The 19,629-nt window shown below is 40.4% G+C and overlaps 1 protein-coding gene across 1 annotated transcript in view; it reads left to right on the top strand.

The window, feature by feature from the left end:
* epha5 (EPH receptor A5) overlaps positions 1-9,619 on the top strand; it is a gene marked incomplete at its 5' end in the record, with an annotated part of 47,783 nt that extends 38,164 nt beyond the window's left edge. The window contains 3 exons of the mRNA XM_084572417.1: positions 2,377-2,570; positions 3,666-3,830; positions 4,329-9,619. Coding sequence (XP_084428543.1) covers positions 2,377-2,570; positions 3,666-3,830; positions 4,329-4,440 — 471 coding nt within the window. The remainder of the gene's footprint in view (positions 1-2,376; positions 2,571-3,665; positions 3,831-4,328) is intronic.
* Positions 9,620-19,629: the final 10,010 nt, after the last annotated feature.

Below are 19,629 nucleotides of genomic sequence, written 5' to 3'. Positions count from 1 at the left end.
AAGTCTAGAGAGGGGGAGGAGGCGAGGATGAGAGGAGAGGAGAGGAGAAGACGTTTGATGTTTAATTGAAAGCGTTATGCTGGATTTTCTCTGATCTGCACAAGAAAGTGCAGGCTCTCACACTCTCTTTCTCTAAGCTGGCTCCTTCTGTTTCCCATTTCTCTTCCCTTTCCTTCTCACTTCCTCCTCTTGTCCCCTCTTTTGTCTCTCTTTTGCATTCTCTCTCTGTATTCTTTCTTCCCTTGTGTCTGCCCTTTCTTTCTATCTATCTTTCGTTCTTTCTTTCTTTCTCCCTCCCACCTCGGTCTCTCTCGTCTCTTCCTCTGATCTTTCCTCCCTGCCAGTCAGCTGTGTGTAGTTCTTCTCCCTCTCGCGGTGATGATTTGACGCTGTGCGTCTCTCTTATGCTTTTAGAGCATACGTGTGCATGCGCTTTCATGCATGCTGTGTGTATGGGAGTGCTATCATTGTCTGTCTTTTGTGTGAATTTGACACAAGTAAAGGCTGTCATGAACTCAACAAATCAATTCCCTGCAGTGTCTTGCACTGGCAGAACTAGGCTGAAAACTCTAGTCTCCTTTCCACTGCAGGGTTTAACGGAGGGAGCTGTGGTTTATTTATTATTCATCAAAATCAACCAGGCCCCCCCAAAAAATAAATAAATCTGTGATTCAGTTCTGCATCTGCAGAAATGATGAACTGGGTTATGCAGTAAAAGAAATAAGCTAATAATGCTTTTGCTGTATCGTGTGTTACTTTGTTGATGCAGGGCTTCGGCTTTTACTCGCAAACTTCATGGAGGTTTGAGTATGAGGTCAAATCGAGAGCAGGCACATCCCTCAAGCAAGTATCAGGAGACAGGATCTTGCTCAGGAGAACTCAATTTGGGAATAACATTTCCTCGCTCAAGTGTGTCACGGTCCTGCTGAGAAAAAGTTATTGCGTTTTCAAATGTCAAAACATGCTGTATCCTCAACATGTCCTTCCGAGTTTGTCCGTGCAGTAGGTTTTTCACTTCAGAGTAATTGTCAGATCAGATGTTCCGTCTAGAAGCTGACTTCCCTGGCCATGCCGCCACAGACTCTGGCATTAAAGTCCGGAGCAACATTTTAAATGGATCACTGCATTTCTAAATTTAAATCTAAACTTAAATTAAGATCAGTAACTGCATGACTTATTTCAATAAGATTGCAATAAATAGAGTCAAGGTTGTTGCCACTGGGACTGCTTTTTCCCACTCTGAACAGTAAAGGAGGATAGGGAAGATACTCAAAGGTGACACACTTAAAGCTGCACAACTGTTTGTGCTACTTTCACCTAGGGTCTTGTTACCATGTTAACTAGAAAAGTCCATCCACCTTTCTGTGGTACTGACAACCTTATAGCACCTATAGTACCTTGAGTTTCCCTTGTAATATTATAATATTGTATGTCTGAGGATAATGCTTATACTCCTAAATGGCCTCCTTTCATTTGCCCATGTCCTACATCATTTTACCTGGCCGTTAACTTGTTAAATAGTTGCTTAGCAGCAGTGTTGTCACGACCTATGGCTAATGATACCACTTGAACAGCGAGGGTTGTGCGTGAACAATTTTGTAACCACATGCTCATGAGTTAAATCTTAATGCGGCAACACTCCTTTTCTCCCAAGTTGTCAGGAGTGTTGTGAACGAGTATGGATGGATCAGCAATTCATTTTTTATTTTGCTGAGATTGGATATTTAACAATCTACCAGCCATAATTAGTATTTAAAAAATGTGTTAGCTGGGGCGTTTGGCCCAAAATGTATGTTTGGGTTAAAGTTAATGCTAGACTAATTCATCTGGTTTTGAACAAGATAAAATGTGTGGGAAATTAATAGCCCAAAATATGTTTAGCAAGCGTGCTATTGAGACAGACAGGTCTCAAATAAAGTAAATTTTCTCTTGATTTGTTTGTCTGAAAAATGATATTTTTGTGTCAGAATGTTTGGAAGATATGTGACTTGTGAAAAATGTTTAGTTCAGTGACAATGGGGAATCTGTACTCACATTAACTTCTCCCACTGTAGCGAAATGGGAGACCTACACTAGTTTCCTTAATAGGAGCAGTGGGGAAACGCACTGTGCATCTTGTTTCTGAACTGCCTCGGGGGAAAGTTAAGTTTTTTTGCCTGATTGTCTCTTTTCAGAGGGGAGGATTGGGACTCACTGTTTCGTACTGCTCAAATAAGCTGGGCAGTTCTATTTCACTCTTTCCTTCCAATCTCTTTTTCTAAATTAAGGAAATTCATTTGCTGGCAGATCATTTGGACCGCTCTAAGGTACTGTACCCTCGATCTGCCTTCTTCAGAAGCTAACTACTTCCTGTCTTTCTCCTCTCTGTGTTCTCAGGTAATAAAAGCAGTAGAGGAGAGCTATAGGTTGCCAGGTCCTATGGACTGCCCCGAAGCCCTGTACCACCTAATGATGGACTGCTGGCAGCGAGAACGCAGCAATCGCCCCAAGTTTGATGAGATTGTTTGTCTACTAGACAAACTCATTCGCAACCCCAGCTCATTAAAAAAGCTGGTCAACTCCTCGCACAGGTAGGAAGTCACACTGCAGTTCAGGTCGAAAATATATATATATATATATATATATATTTATATTTATATGGCAATTTTATGAAATCACTTCCAAGAACAGAATGATTTTGCCATCATCCAGAAAGTGTTCAAGGCGTCAAAAATCAGTCAACACCTAGTGGATGATGGCAGGTTTTTATAAGAAATAGCCTGTCGAATCTAACCAATTTTTTGGTCCAATTTTCAGAATTAGATGGAAGGATGCTGTTTTTATTTTCTCAAAAAGGGATAGTGTTGGCTTTAGAGAGGACACTCTAAACGTACCGATACACTGTGGCCACAACTTTTGAAACTGCTGTGTATAAATCAAACCCAGCCCTCCAACTCCAGCTAATTGACTCGTCTTTACTGTGATCTTCAGTAGTTGCACAATGAAATCAGAATGAGCATCTCTGGCTGTTTTATGCTAACAAAGATAAAGGAAAGTGGCTCAATGTTCTTAAGCCTTAGCGTGAAATGTATTCAGTGGGGTGTCCTTTGATTGTCGCAGCATTTGAACATTCAATAAGTGTTTCCCCACCATGTCCGTGCATTGCATTAGTGTATAATGGTATGCCACTTCATTAGGCTACCTTATTTTCTATGCAGAGATAACGACATTATGTTCCATATTTTTGTTGGCTTCTCTTTTTTTCCTGACACACACACTAACTGGAACATCGTAGTAAATCAACACCATATCTAGCAGCCCTGCAATGACATGCGACAGTTGTCAGGATTAAAGGGACGCTAACAAGGCCAGTCCCGTTTCCACACAAACACTCCTGCTCTAGCTGTAGTGTGGAGAATATTGTTAGCCAGCATGAATATTTCCACTTGATAGCAGAGGGAGCTCTGTTTGTTAGCAGCAAGAGTGAACTGAATGACAAAGAGTGGAGGAGAACACAGAGTTTTCAGCCTTGTGTGATGGTGCATAACTAAAGCCTTCTGAATCCTCGCTGGTAACACTCACTTTAGAGTTCAGCTATGGCCTTTAAAATGCATTTGACACCATATCCAGTCGTAGGCAGCGTGGCATATATGTGTAATCGTGCTATTTTCTCCATCCACCACTAGGGTTTCCAACCTGTTAGTGGAGCACGCCAGTGTAGAAGGGACCTGCAGCACACGAAGCCAGACCGTGGGAGAGTGGCTGGACTCCATCAAGATGGGGCGTTACACTGAACTCTTCATGGAAGGAGGTTACTCTTCACTGGAAACGGTGGCTCAGATGACATCAGAGTAAGGCCACTTATGCACATACAAACATACACAGTGCTAGGGCATCTAGTTCTGCAAACTGGTTGAGATTACGTGTGAGATAGTTGACTCTTTGAATGCTGTGAAGGGCAAAGCAAAATGATAACGTAGGATCTATTACAAGATTGCAAGCCTGAGAAAATGCTCTTAGAAGAAGCACTGTGATCTTCTATAAAGATAAATACAGTTACAGGAAATTGGTATGACATAGATGCATGACTCTAGAAAAATCTAGATATTACTGTGATGGTTTTAGAATGGTTTTTTTAATTGCATAACTCCGGGTACGTGTAAATCTGAGCCTCTTGAGAATATTATACATTGATTTTTATCTTGCTTGCGACAAGGCAGTGCTCTTAACGTCACTGAAAAGCTATACTGGAGATAAATTGTATATAAAGAAGTGATGATTAAGTAATTAAAAAATTGTTGGCTGTTCGCAGACTTAAAAATAGTGGCCTGATGTTTTTGTTTTTTCAGGGATTTGCGGAGAGTAGGAGTGAACTTGGCTGGACATCAGAAAAAAATTATCACTAGCATTCAGGAGATGAGAGTCCATATGAACAACACCAACTCTACAGTAAACATCTGATACATATGTACACTGACACACACAGTATATTGTATACGCACACACACACACACATACATGAACACAATATATGGACCTAGTAAGTAATCAAAAGACTCTGTTGGACCTAGAGCGGCTTAGCACTTTCTGTGGACAAGGAAACCCAGTGAACTATGGATCTAAACTGAAAGATCCGCATTTTTGTGGTTCATGTGTGCGTGGACTTTGCTTGCGGTGTCGGTGGGGATTTTTTGACATTGCACTGCTGAAACCAAACTGAACTGGACTGAGTGGTGCTACGGTGGAGCGATGACGATGAGCTAAACTGACACTGTTCATACTTGCAGTTTTGTGAGTTTTCGGGATTCTTACATTCTTGGCTCTGTTGGGATACTCCCATATCAAACACGAAAACCCCGACAGCAGCTCTAGCCCTAGGAACAATCATCACTTCTTGGCTGTGTCACAAATGTGGGAGTTTTATACAGTGGGGTTAAACTGAACCTTTCCAACCTGTCTCAGGTGAGCTGAGCCCAGTGGATCTAAACAGTGCTGGCTTATCCTCCTGTAATTTTCTCTGGAAGTACATTAGGACATATTTCATAGGAGTCATTGAACTGAACACCATTCTCAGGCAGGGTAAACATATAATGAGCAAAATCTTCATTTATGTCAGTCTTTGCCTTGCTGAGTCTTCATGCCACAAACTACAGCTCTCTGTAGATTACTCTTCAGTGTCATATACTTCATTATCTTCAAAAGCAATGCAGCACGATAGTTTATAATGCAGCCTTCATTGTTTAAATACATAGAAATATAAGATTTATTGTGTCTACAAAGGATAAACTAAAAGACAACATAGAAGTGTGACAAGATACAAAGCTTTAGGCATTCAAGAGCTGTTCCTCTGGCTGAATGTATAGCACTGCTAGAATGTGGCAATAGAACCATTCTGTTCCTTAAAACCAACTTCTGAATGAAGAAGCTACAGATTGTATAAGAGATTCTTATCTTTCTTCTCGAGATCTGTAAGAGGCTTCACTCAATGACCTTAATGGTTTCCTACAGAACTAATCAACTCTATATCAGATCTATGCAGATTCAAATTGAAAATCGCTTCTTGAACAGGATACATCTCGCATGTTTTCTCGAAACATTTTATCAGATTTCAGTGAACCTTTGTGCAGGTTCTAGAAACAACATCACACATGCGAATCACTTTCACAGCTTCACTTCAGCATCTCATAGATCTGTTAACTGCGACATTTGCTCAGACACCTAATGCACGTTTCACCCGGATTCTGATGAACCCTCATACAGGTTCTACACAGCATATTCTACGGCAAATGTTGAATCATGCTTGCATCATGTATAAAAGCGCTTCCAGTGGGGTATAGATGGAACAATCAATCCAGTGGAAATTCCATTTAGGGAAATCTATGGACAGTGCAGTCAATCCTGATGGAACATTTGTTCATTTAATAATGGAGCTTCCACTTTGATTCTACTGGGAAAAGATCATCCAGTTTGAATGGGACTGTTTACTGGTATTCGAAGGACACCTTCACTCAGATTCCAGTGGAACCTCTGCGAGGATTTCAATACAGCCTTCAGTCAAGAGTGCACTCGGATCTTCATCGGGCCTTCACTTAGAACCAACAACCTTCAGGTACCACAGAAAACCCTCAGCAATCTGTTCAGTTTCGCCATGCCGCAGAGTGTCTCTCACACGCATGTCTGCCACACCACAAAAAACCTCAATCTAACAGGACTGCTGAAAATAAGGAGGCAATATTGATCAACTTGATAATCATTTATTTATTTGTACTTGTTTAAAAAAAAAAAATAGCAAAAATGATGTGGACAGTTTGTGTTTCATCATAATACTCTATCTTGGACTACTGAGCAGCTCTGCCTACATGTCTTTCATGTATATAATGTATTATATATTTAAAGCAGGGAGCATTGTTCTTCTGTCTGCCATCATGCGGACAAGTTGATATTGGTCATGCATCTCAGAGTAGTACACATTAGTAAATAGTGAGAAATATTCTAAATCTGCATTTCTTCTACTGAGACCTGGGTCAATGTCGGGTGGGGTCAACCAGCACATCTGTCCCCAAAAAAGGGTATGAGCAGAAAGAGCAAATATTCTTCTTAAGTTGTTGGTGATTGTGTTTCATTTGAAGTTTTGGTGCAAGACCTAGAAATATTTTCAGTGGCCCTAAATTTGACAGCAAGAAATGCCTGCTGTCTCTGGAAGTACGTGAGGAAAATGTGCAGGGATCGATACATGAACTTCTGGTGTATTGTATGGTTTAAAGGTATACAATGATGTCAAAGATCGAGCCCTCTCTTTACTTCTCTTTGGTATGGTATGTTGTTCTTTGCTACTCAGTGCTTTATCGCTAAAACTTGATCTTCTTCACCACTCTGTTCACCTAAGAAATTCTCACTCTATATTTACTGTATCCTCTTTGCAGATGACATGCTACTATTTTTCTCTGTCATTGTACTGCTTGTGCTGGGGCGTAGAGGTGGAAACAAAATGAGATTGTACAGATAGTTTTTTAAGAGGTGGTATTACCTGTCCGTGTGGAGAGCATAGAGAAGCACACATGAAGAATGTAAGGTTTTAAAAAGGGGGTTTTCCACTTTTCTAAAGAACATGTTCTGCTTTTAAACACTCAAACCCGGCTCGGAGTTAAGAACCCCCTTTTTCTTGTGGCATTTAACCAAGTGTTCAAGTCATACTGTGTTTTGGACTAGCTTCAGAGAAGAATGTAAGTGGGGAATGATCTGCTGATATTCTCAATGGGTATGTGTTTTTAAAAGTCAAAATGTTCTACCGTAGGGGAAGTTTGGTTACAAAATACACATCTGCATAGTCTCTTTAGTCTATATTTACTACTTAAGAGGTGTGGCTCTAGCTTATACATCAATATACAATGGGGAACATAGCCATTAAGCAACATTGGACCAGCTTCTTAGACCAAGGCATAGATTTTATTGAAGCAGTTGTCATTTTTGGCAGGAAGACAAACAAATGTGGACTATTGTGGCTATGCAGATATTTAATTTAGCAGGGGAATGCATCAGCAATATGGTGCTCAGTGTAAGGCATGTACAGTGAAAGTTAATTATGTTGGGTGCTTTTAATTTACCACCCAGCAAGTTTTAAATTGAAGGTTGCTCAGTCACATGAAGACTATGAGCATTTGATGACGTTTTACAGTAATTTTGATTCATCCCAAATTCCATGTTATTGGCTTTTTAACCACCGCAATTTCCCCGCTTAATTTTCAACGTACGCCTGGGGCATGAACAATTGGTGAATAGTACACCCTTATAAGTGCCTCTCATCTTTTGAGCACCGTGTTATTTCCTCCCCTGCCAAAATGCTATGCCCCAGTTGTTCCCCAGCTTTCTATATATACTTACGTTTTGCCAACTATGTCTACAGGCAATAAGAAGAATGTCAGACAATGTGTATGTTGGAACTAATTTAATTTGCACTTTATGAGAAATCTGTTGCCCTTTTGTTTGACGAAAATGTCTATAGGTGACTTGTTTTCCAGTGGATTATTTAATATATGATTACTATAATTCCTGTGTTCCCTGATGCTGATTATGTCACAAATATTTGCATTGCTTCCCATGGTGTAAAAAAATTGACAATTAAGCACAAAGCATTAGTAACAATTTTGAAACCAATCAACGCTATATAAGCATCCTTGATGTAGAGCACCCTTTTCTTGTGTGTGACACAACGATACACCTTCAGAACATAAGCACAGGGTTTGGCAGACTGAGAATTAATGATACGGCCTTTTTCTTTACAAGAGGTCAGTAGCACTATCCCTTGATGTCTATAAACGTCAGTCAGACATTTGTCTAAGAGTACATTTTAGCATTGCCACTGTTCACAACATTGTGAAAATAGGTATTGATTTGTTGGCATTGCAAACAACAGCTGTCATGTATTGCTGTGCAAAATATCTGCAGCATATTTGCAATGGCATGATTTTAGTAGTGGGAATTTGGCGGAAAGAGAGTAACCACAGCAAACCAGCATAGATTTAGGATTAATTGATGTGATGTTCCTCTTCAGTGACTGTCAGCTGGGACGCCATCAGCCATGCGGTGTTTACGCAGGAGCCAAATTCACTGTGTCAGCTTAAATTATCTGAAGTCTGTTGTTTTGAAATGCAGTTTCAGGAGAGGTAATCTAATTACTGACGTCAATATACACAGACGTTTCCATACGACTGTCTTCACTTTACGCGTTAGGGTTTCTTGGAATTGGTTCCATTAAAGACTATCAAACCACTGCATAAACCATTAGAGACCAGGTCTGACTGAATTCTAGCAAATGTACAAAAGCAATACCTGATGTTATTAGCCAAAATCATATTTACATTCACAAATGCATGGTGATATAATGAACAATAAAAAGGTTGCACTAACATCTGAATTGTTTAGAGACGTGTGAACCACCAGAAAATGCAGGGTTGGGTGTCTCTGAAAACCTCATAAAATTAGTAAGTGGGTGGGGTTGTATCAGGGGCCAGCGGTCTGCTAGTAACAGCCCTAATATTCTCAGTTACTGACTCCTTTCTGGTTGCAAGGGTATTGGAATAGGCTTGAACTCTTTCACCCCCAATAGCAGATCTTCATCTTAGCAACAGCCAACGAGGCGTGTAGATATTGTAGTATTTTGTGCTGTATGACAAATTACATTATAAAGAAATAAGACGTTTCTTACTGTGGGTTGAAACATCGAGAAACGACACTGAAAAGTAGTGAAATTTATGTCTCTTACCAGTGGCCCCACCCACTTCTCAAGTGTATAGTTAATTTCTCAGGAAGCGGGAAAATAGGTACATTTACTGAGTCGTCATGCAGCTGGTCTTAGGGGAAAATGTGCAGCATTGACTAAAAGTGTTAACATACAAAAACAGCCAAGCGTTTTTTTTTTGTTTGTTTTTCCCCCTGGTCGAAGACAAAAATTATCAGCAAATCACGCATTAAACAACTGAATAACTGTTTTGTGATTCATTAAAAGCACAGTAAATATAATTACCTATTGATGTGCTATTGGTTTGTCTTTGAGACTGTCATGTATTATGTTTGTGTTGATGTTTTTGTAGTGTGTTATCAAATTCTATATTTTTGCAATAAAACTGGAACAAAATCAACCCTGGATGGAGCTGTCTTTGTCTGATAACAAAATTGTTTTATGTATTAGGTATTGCACCAGCAATATCAGGACTTCTGGGGACCTGTCAGTTGAAGAAACGTTTTCACAACCCATGGCCATTATATGGCCATTTCTAGCCTTGCTAATGGTGTAGCTCTAGCAATGTAGCAATGGCAATGTTGGACTCTCAGTTTACCAATTTGGTCGAGACAGAAATCTCTCACCAACTAATAGATGGATTACTGTTTGTTCAGACAGGATTGGCCTCTGCTGGATGTGTCCTACTCACTTGGCCAATCTAATGACTTTCCGTCAACCCCCAACAGAAGGTCAAACATTTACTCAAAGGTTAAAGTTCTGTAAGTTATAGCTGGTCTGTTAAAAACCCAAGCACAAGGGTGTTACCTTGAGAAGGACTGGTGGAATAAATTTACCAGAGCCTTCTCCAAGCCTGGCTGAACTTAAGACTATAGTGCAGGACATTTAGATATAAATGAGCATCCGTTACATTGAGTTTACTGGTGCCAGGTAAATGTCTTTGTATTTCACACTGCACCTGAGTCTTAAATTGTATTCCTGTGGTGACATTCCTGTGCTGGTGTACTGATGCATGTGAATGAAAATAAAAGAGAAACCGAACAAGACAGAGTAGCAACGAGCAGTATGACGTAAATACAAAAGTTACTAATGTAATTAAGGTTCTGTGAATCATCAACCCCTATCTCTGGCAGTCAGGGAGTATAAAATAGAATCTGGGAAGTGTTGAAGAAATGTTTCTTATGCTTCTGTTAAAATGTTAAGATTACTGTCTATAAATAATTTTACAGCGAGGACAAACAGGGTTTACCACTTGTGTATCGTGTTGGAGAGCACCGGCCGAAGACGAGGAACTGTATGCGTACAACAAACACATCCATCCATAGTGTTTGTGTAATTAATTTAACTGCCCTTTGGGGGAGAAATGAGTACCAGGCAGTATCTAGAAATCAGCAATTAGAAAGATTCCAGTGAGTCCTTAATTGATATATTATTAAATACAGTAATATAGTAAATATTTCCCTCTGTAGGAGGCAATCTAAGCTGGATTTCCACCATACTACAGTATGCTCAGCCTGTAAAGATGGAAATAATGTAAAACCTCACAGTAATTACAGTATTTTATAAGAGACATTAACATGCAGATGTTGCAGATTTTCTCACTACTACAGAATCACTACAGATGCACTGTTTACTCTATTAGTTAGTCCCACAAGCTTTAAAATGTACATGTTAAATTGGGAATTCCAATGAGACTCATATATGTATGGCTAATAAAAATGTCAACTTTTCTAATCTTAGCAGCAATGAATGGAAGATATTCCAAGTAGTTTTTATGGACGCAGCCGTGCATATTCCTTAATTTTATTGCTGTTTATACAGACCAAACTACAGCCTCTGAACTTTATTGTAATACACTAACATTTGGATTTGTTATCTGTTTTTGTCTGAGTTTATATCTCTTGTTGGTTTCTATGTAATGAGCCACTTTAGGCCGACAGTGAAATAGCTCAGAGAGGCTTCCCAGCAATGCAATTAGACATGGTTTATTGGTTGAGATACCAACTGTCAGGGTAACAAGGGAGCTAGTTACCATGTTTTCTCTTTGTCTAGGTGGAGACAGGGGGAAGACAGAAACAGATGGATAAATAAGTACAAAGATGCCTCTTGATCTGGGGAGAAAATCAAACGCCACTCAAGATCCTAAATAACACGTTTCCCATCTTTGCGCGGAGTGTTTTTGTAAAACGTATTGCCGACGATGCATCCGATCTGAAAGCAGATCCAGTAAAATAGAGTTCATTGCTGGGTTATAGTCATAATGAGCAGTGGGGCTCTGTAAAATGTATGATGTTTTAAAATCAGATGATGCAAGCCCTTGTAATGGTGCGTTTGTCAGATGCAGTGAAATTAGCTGCTGATGTCAGCAGCTCATGTTTTTATGTGAATGCTTCATAGAAAACAGCCAATAATAGGGAAGCCTTGCTTACATACTGAGCATACTTCTAATAATTTATCCTAATTAAAAGACCATTAGTATTCTAAATATTTTAAGCAACCTGTAAAGACACCTACTAGTCCTTAATGCATTTACAGGTTTCAAAGAAGAAATTACATTTCTTAATCTCTTTAAGATCAAATTCCTAGTTCACACATCTATTCTTTTTTGTGATAACCTTGAATCATGTATGAAGGTGATGCTCACTCCTTACAGTGCCGCAGTAGTTTATATGTAAATATCTGTACCAGACTGTTGTGTCGACGACTGGTGTGCGTTGTCAAAATCTAATCCAGCTGTTCTCCTGGGAAAATCCACTGCCTGCATGGCTCAAGGTGATTATTATACTCGCACACACCGAGTGTATGAAGGTGAAATTAGCCATCACACCATCAGCATGGCTATTACCAAAACCTCTGTATCAGCGGCTTGAAGAAAAGAGCTGCGGGGTGTGCGAGCGTATGTGTGTGGGATTTCACTGGGGCCATACTCCCAGTGCTGCTGACTGGGGATTGTTCTTGGATGGCTAGACAGGCTGGCTTTGGGCTTGCCCGCCTGTCTCTCTGTATGCATACATGTCTTCACATTCCTCCCTCTCTGCTCGTCTACCTCTCTTTGTTTTGACCGCTTCAGTCTGTCTGACTGCTAAATTCCTGTACATCTCCATATCTGCATGGCATTCAGTTGGTGACTCTATCAGGCATTTCTGTTTGCCTTTATTGCCTTTATCATTTTTATTTTACTTTTATTTTTTTTGTCCCAGGCGGCCGCTCTTTACAGTTTTGCTGTCTGTTAGGCTGTCAGTGTGCCGGTTTAAAGTCAGGGGTCCCAGGGCACGATAAAGTAATTTTCTCTTGAAGAGGTGTCAGTGGTCGACGCGTCCCGAGGGTCATTTGAAAATCATTGCAGAGATGCCTCTTTAATCATTATGAATGACCTTCAGTGGAACCTTAGCTGTCAGTTTAGGTGTGGTTGTGGGGGTGTCTGTGGATTTCTGGGTTTAGGTGTGTAGGAATGTAGGTATATGTACACATACATTTCTCTTTTTACTTTTATAAGCATCTAAACCTCTTCCTGTGTCTGTGCTGGATGTTTGATAGCGGGGTACCATTTGTTAAATTCTATGCACTTTGTTTAAAGAATAATATTGCAGTGCTAGTTTGAAGCAGACTCTTTGTAGCCATTTTAATGCCAAAAATGTTATTTTCTTGCATCAAAACCTATAGCACTTCACTCACCTGTAAAAACACAATGTCTTTTAAATGTAAGGAAATTTAGAGTTTATATTTTAAATGCAGAAAGATGAAAAATTTGTGGCCGCTTTATTATGATCTGTTGAAATTTAACAAAACAATACGGTTAGACTTTCTAATCTTTAATTCATAATGTTTTGAAATTTATACATTTAATTATGTGTATTATTCCAATTTACTGCCTTTCCTTTTAACACTTTGCGCTACATGAGTATGAACGTGAGACTGCACATCTGAAATCCCAGCAGTGTTTAGACAGTTAACGCAATTATTCATTTAACTGAACGGCAAATTGTCTCTGAAGTCTACACTGAGCGTCTTTCAGCCTGACATCGTTATAAATAGTTCCACTGTGGGCAGACTTTAGAAGATAACATATTAATTATAAGAAGATTCTATAGCGACTGATATACAGTATGTCTAAATTCTCACTTTTGAAATTTCTGCTATTCTCCTTGAATTGTGCTTTTGGCCTCCTAGTTGTCAGAATATAATTTTTAAAATCACTTTTCCAGCAGATGCGAGCCCAAGGTGTATATGGACAGATAAAGCTGCTCGCCTGCGTGTAGCAGCCACCCTGAGCACCCATTAAACTGTTACGGGAGGTCTGACCCGGACCAAATAAGCTGCTGGTAAATAGCCTTATCCATTCTGCCACTGATCCGAGGAGCCTGCCATGAGAGGGCTGTGTGATGTCAAGTGGCTGGCAAGGACACACATTTTACACACATGCACACACATTAACAAAAAAAAAAGAAAAAACTCGCCAGCGATAGCAGCCAGGCAGGTCTTTGTGTAGCACTGGACATAATTCCGCGCACACACACTGGACTCTCTCTCTCTCTCTCTCTCTCTCTCTCTCTCTCCCCCCCTCCCCCCCCCCCCCCCCCCCCCTCTCTCTCTCTCTTCTTTCTTGCCAGGGGGGCGTATTTGTCACTCGCCCAGATGTTTTTCCAAGGTCCTTTACTCAAGGCAGTCAATCAAACGAGCAGAAATGTCCCTAATGTGAAGTCCCTTTGGTGTAATATCTGTGTGTATGTGTGTGTTGGTCTGCGTGTGGGTGCACATGTGCGTGTGTGTGTGGAAGGTCAGTCAAGGTGAGATGAAAGTGCAGTTAACCAGGGAGGTAATATATTAACAACAATACCTTGCACACACTGCACTCGCAACGCATACCGTAGCTATTTCGCTCCGCTAATGAGGTCTGCCACTCTGACACACACAGATTCGAACTGAGTTAGCTTTGCACACAGAACTTTATTTTCTCCCGAAATTCATTCATTAGTGTTCCTCAGTGCACACAATTTCCGTGTCAAGTAAAGGTGAAAATACAGTGCTGTGATGCAAAGAAAAACATATTGCCATTTTGAATTTAGTGCCGTAAGACTCACACAATCAAACAGTGCAGTTAATGGATGCTTCCGCCCCAAGCTTGTTTTGTAGCACAAGTGTCAAACGGCTTTAACTCTTTTGTGCAGGCACAGATCAGTCTAGCCAAGTTACTGTGGTATCACAGAGTGTGAATGGCAGCATTAGCTCAATTATAAATAATCTTTTAAGGAGTAAACTTTTAGACTGACATGTAGTTGTTCTTACTATTATGATCCAAAATGTTTGTAGTTTTAAAATTAGTGAAACAATAGACTAAATAAAGATGGATGGCGGAACAGCTCCTCAAAAGCTGAAGCAAGTAGAGCTCCCCCTGGTGGCTGGCTGCAGTATAGGTCATAAACTCCACCTCCTCCATGTTAGCAGATGGGTCGAACTAAAACACAAAAGCACATGTCAGATAATTTTTTTTCAAGAATAGTTTCTCTCATTTTAGGTAGCTAATATAATGTTGATGCATGTTCAAGTGTCAATTCTTCTGATAAGTTTAGTTATTTGACGCTACAGAAACAGGATGTGACGTCATGTTGCCTTGCCAACCGCTCCACAAAGCAGTCCCGTAGGAGCGTGACAGTGGGAAAAATACATAAATAAATAAGTACAGTATGCGGCACAGTGGCGAGGTGGTTAGCACTGATGCCTCACAGCGAGAAGGTCCCGGGTTTGAATCCATGGGCCGACTGGGCCTTTCTGTGTGGAGTTTGCATGTTCTCCCTGTGTCTGCGTGGGTTCTCTCCGGGTACTCCGGCTTCCTCCCACCCTCCAAAGACATGCTGGTTGGGTTAATTGGTGATTCTAAATTGGCCTGAGGTGTGAGTGTGAATGGTTGTCTGTCTCTCAGTGTTAGCCCTGCGATAGACTGGTGACCTTTCCAGGGTGTACCCCGCCTCTCGCCCGATGACAGCTGGGATAGGCTCCAGCAGACCCCGCGACCCTTAACAGGAATAAGCGGTTACAGAAGATGAATGAATGAAAAATAAGTACAGTGTATAATCCAACATTTCTTTGTAACTGGTGGAAGTAGAGCAGAGCACAGTATCAATTAAAGTAGATGTGATGACTATGGAGAAAGTGTGTGGGTGGGTCATCGATAACGCAGCCATTCTGCACAGACTGTGGCGCCAAACTCGCAAGATGCCGTCATTCGTATCCCCGGGAAAATAGCGGCAGTTTGGCCAATGCAAGGGAGTGGGAAAAAAGTTTAGTTAATTTGAAAAAGAAAATGTCAATAGCCTTCATTGTATTCTGAAAACTCTCTCTTGGTTTGATCATTTTAAAAGACGTCCAAGAGAAAAAGACAACTGTACTGGTGTGTTATAGTGCGCATGAAACGGTGGTTTAAGAGAAGCACTAAAAAAGAGCAGCAAATCCAAATGACAGAACTGAAAAGCATTTTGAGGAGTTTCATGTCAAAGCTTGGATGGTGCATGCTGCTACATTTGGAGGTTGTTAGCCCCCTCAACCTTGCTTTATAATGAAGAGGTGCTGGCTGCCCACTGAGCTGTCTCGTCTGATAATTATTTTGACATTACCCGCTGAGCGCTGGAAGGGAATTATCCTCCACAGCGTCTGCTTGCCATACATTCTCCATAATCAGTCTCGTCACGCATGGATACATTTGTGGATGCACTGTGCTCGAGTGCAGAATGTGTGTATGTGTTGTGGCTTAGGCGTTACAAATGGGCCGCAGTCGCTTTCCCTTTTCTGCTGTATCAAAGTTAAAGTCGATGTAATTATCGCGCGACAGCATCTGAACAAATCATGGCACGGTGTCGCAATTCCACAGGCGCTGTTTTGAAAACGCTAATGAGAGGTGTGTGTCTGCCATTACTTTGACAGCTTCTGTTGCTGCATTAATTGAGCTAACAACCAAAATTAGCCATGGCAAAATTACATTATGATGGAAAGTAACGGCGCCGTAATAAATAGTAATGAAGCAGTTCAGAAAGTGCCTTCTCTCTTGTAATCAGCATACTTCAGACTTTTGTGTGTATGTACCTGGGCACACCAGACCCACATCAAAGGACTAGCGACAACGAAAGTCAGCTGTCAAGTGAAAGACTACACAAAAGGCACCGCAAAGACTGAAGCCAAAGGCCAACTAGCATGTACGTTCTGCGTCTGTGTGATAGGAAACAGCCCTCCATACCAGCAGGTGGCAGTAGCCTGTATTCGTCGTTTAAAAGGGAAAACAGGCAGAGCTAGGATTAGTACTCGGAATCTAGCACTAGAAACAACTCAAGTGGCCTCTCCTCAGTCATGTGGACTCATTAGTCAGGGGTGCCCAATACCTCAGTCGTGTTTGACCGGTAGATCGCAAAGGTAGTGTGGGTAGATTGCATACCACTGAAAATGTTCTTTAGATGTTATTCTAACATTTATCTGTTACACCTTCAGAACAAACAGCAAGACAAATGTTCATCTTCTTCTTCTTGTTTTTTTTTGCTTTTTATTGCAGCATGCCCTCAGTTCAGCGGCACACAGCTATGCACAACATCAACAACAACTCAAGGCTATCATCTTTCTTAAAGGGACAGCGCTATTTTTCTAAAGTCGCAGTGCAGCAATTTTTCTTCTTAGAAAAATAAAAAAGATGGATAGAGCTTTTAACACTGTAGCAACAATTAATATGACTTAGGGTAGGGTATATGTAGGTAGATCACTTTGAGTTGATCATTGTAAAAGTAGCTTGCAAGCCAAAAAAGTGTGGGCATTCCTGTGTTTTTCTTCTGCAGATGGCCATGTCACAGAAGATTCTTGTGTGTGTGTCTTCCTGCTTGCCCCCGTCATTTCTCCTTCTCTTCTCTTGTATTGTTTGGACAGTCAATCAGAGTGATCTCTCTCATGCTTAACTGGCCAAAAAGGGTCAAAGCATTTGTGGTAACCGACCAAAGTTTAAGGGCAAAGGTGTGTACGTCTCAGATTACTGGCTCATGTTATCTTTTCAGAGGCTGAGTCTTATTGGACATTTCAGTTATAGTGGTTGGATAATGTGAAATAATCCAAACATTATGTAGGCCAAATAGCAGTAGTGCAGAATGGCAACAGTAGTATAGGTATAGGATCTTTTGTTTGTCTATGTTAAAGCCTGCAACAGAGATGTTTCTGCTCTTCAGAGTCACTGCAAACCTGCCACATGTTAATTAACCTTTGATATCTCTCACAGTGATCATTACACTCTGCTCATGCTTTTCTCTACTCCATAGTCAGTATCTTGGGAGAGAGCAGGGCCAGATGTTTCTCACAGTTGGATCAAGTCACAACATTTTCCATTTGTGGAGTTCAGGAAAAGGTTTTCATGAGGTTTAGCAGTACGCCTTTTGTAATTAAGTAGTTAATCTATTGATCATGGCAGAATTTGATATCTCTGCAAACACGGTGACATAATTCAATTCATTAGAGCACTGCAACAAAAAAAAAAGAAAAAACAATGTGGCGGAGAGTAATTAGGTTCATTTCTGTTCATTGCAATCCAATCCGTTCAATGTAATTTGGTTAAATTGAATTGAATCCAATCAGCAGATAACAGAATGTTTTGATCCCTCAGTGTTGGCACAGAACACAATTAGTTGCAAAAAATTACAGTTCAATCCGAGTTCTTCAGCTCAAAATGTAGAGAATGAAAAATGTAATGCAGCAGTGCTGTGCTTTTTGCATGAAAACACAATTTTCTATTAGTGTTACAAACATCAGGACCGTCATTTTTTTTGTAGTACATGACATGAAAATTTGCGCTTTTCTTCAGATATGTATAAACTTGAGTTAATGGCTGTGAGAATGTCTTGGTATCTGTGAAAAACAACCCATCTGTCTTAATATTCCCCGTGCTCAGCACAGACAGACTAATGACCGCAATGCATCACCTGGATATTATATTTCAGTAAAATGTATGCGTGCATGCGTGTGTGCCTACAACTTCACCATATGACAGTTTTTCTCTCTCTCAGTCTCTCACCCAGCATTATGTATGTTTAATGAATTGGCTCTCGGTTAAATTCTGTTTCCTTCATGCCTTTATACAATAAATTTGAAAAGTGCGGTACGATCGCGGCCAATGCACAGTAATTGTCAGCGCAGTGAGTAGTGTGTCTCTCATGCAGCAAATGAAATATGAATGAGTAGATAAGGTAAGGAATACAAAGTGTTTCACTTAAGCACCTGAGGCAGAGGTGTGTATATCATCTTATATTTCAAGCAAGCATTAACTTTAGGAGGTAGTTCAGCCAAATCTCAAAACTGTTTCCCCCTCATTGTGTCTGGCCGTGCAGATATGTTCAGTGCTATGTGCTTATCCAGATCTCAAACTCATAGCGTTTTAAGGCAGTTTGATGTACCAGAAGTCACTGCAACGTTACGGTATTATTGCCATATTTAGAAGGCAACGTGTGCATGACATGAAAGACCTTGCAGACTGTGATTCCTGAACGGAAAATGGAGGTCAATTTAATTTTATTTATATTGTTTTTTACCGCATTGCCAAGCTCAACTTTTTAGCCTGGCAACTTTTTTTTAAAATTTTTTTTAAAAATTACTTAATTTGTACTTCTGCTCCATCACTTGGCCTTCTCACATGGAGCCCGGATGCTGTAATCCTGGGTAATCGGATCACAAGTAGACAGGGTAAAGTACAGGTGTGAACAGGCCCAGGTCACACTTGAGTGAAGCAATTCCAGAACTAAATAATAAATAAATATAAACAAGAATTGACAAATGAAATTATTCAGTATGTGTGAGTCTGTCATTAAAAAACACATCAGCATGTGCTTAATTATTGATGTGATAGTATTGATCTATTGGGAGCCACGGGCCGCTAAATCACGTATGTCCTCAGTAACCACTAGTGTCTTTATTTACCTTTTTTCTATTACTGTTTCAGACAGAAAGGCAGTGAAATTCCGGTGCATATGGAAGCGTCTGAGCTCTGTGCAGTTCTTTCAAATAAGTCAGGGCTGAGATAAATAAATAAATAATAGCTTAACACGAGTGCTTTCAGTGAAGGACAGAGACTTCACAGCTTGTTCCAAAATATATATCACTTCCCCGAGCCATAACGCACACACAACAAACAGATCCATTAGAGAAAGCAGCTGTTATAGTATTCTCAAAAATTATGTCTTATGCCTGTACTTATTTGCATACAGTGCGCGAAACTGGATCTAAGAAGGGGGCTGTTTGGAAAATCAACACTTTCCCCACACATATTTTAAAGAAAAAGAAAACTCTATATGACTGCGTTACAATGTGTTAACTCACCGCCCGTAAACAAATTCCACGGCATCGATCATTTCTGCAAAGGTCAGCAGACACATCACAACTCGTGACACATCTCTGAG

This window comes from Chelon labrosus (genome assembly GCF_963514085.1).
Source record: "Chelon labrosus genome assembly, chromosome: 22".
In the NCBI taxonomy this organism is placed as follows: domain Eukaryota; kingdom Metazoa; phylum Chordata; class Actinopteri; order Mugiliformes; family Mugilidae; genus Chelon; species Chelon labrosus.
Note: the sequence above shows the minus strand (reverse complement) of the source record. Positions and strands in the feature narration are given on the sequence as shown.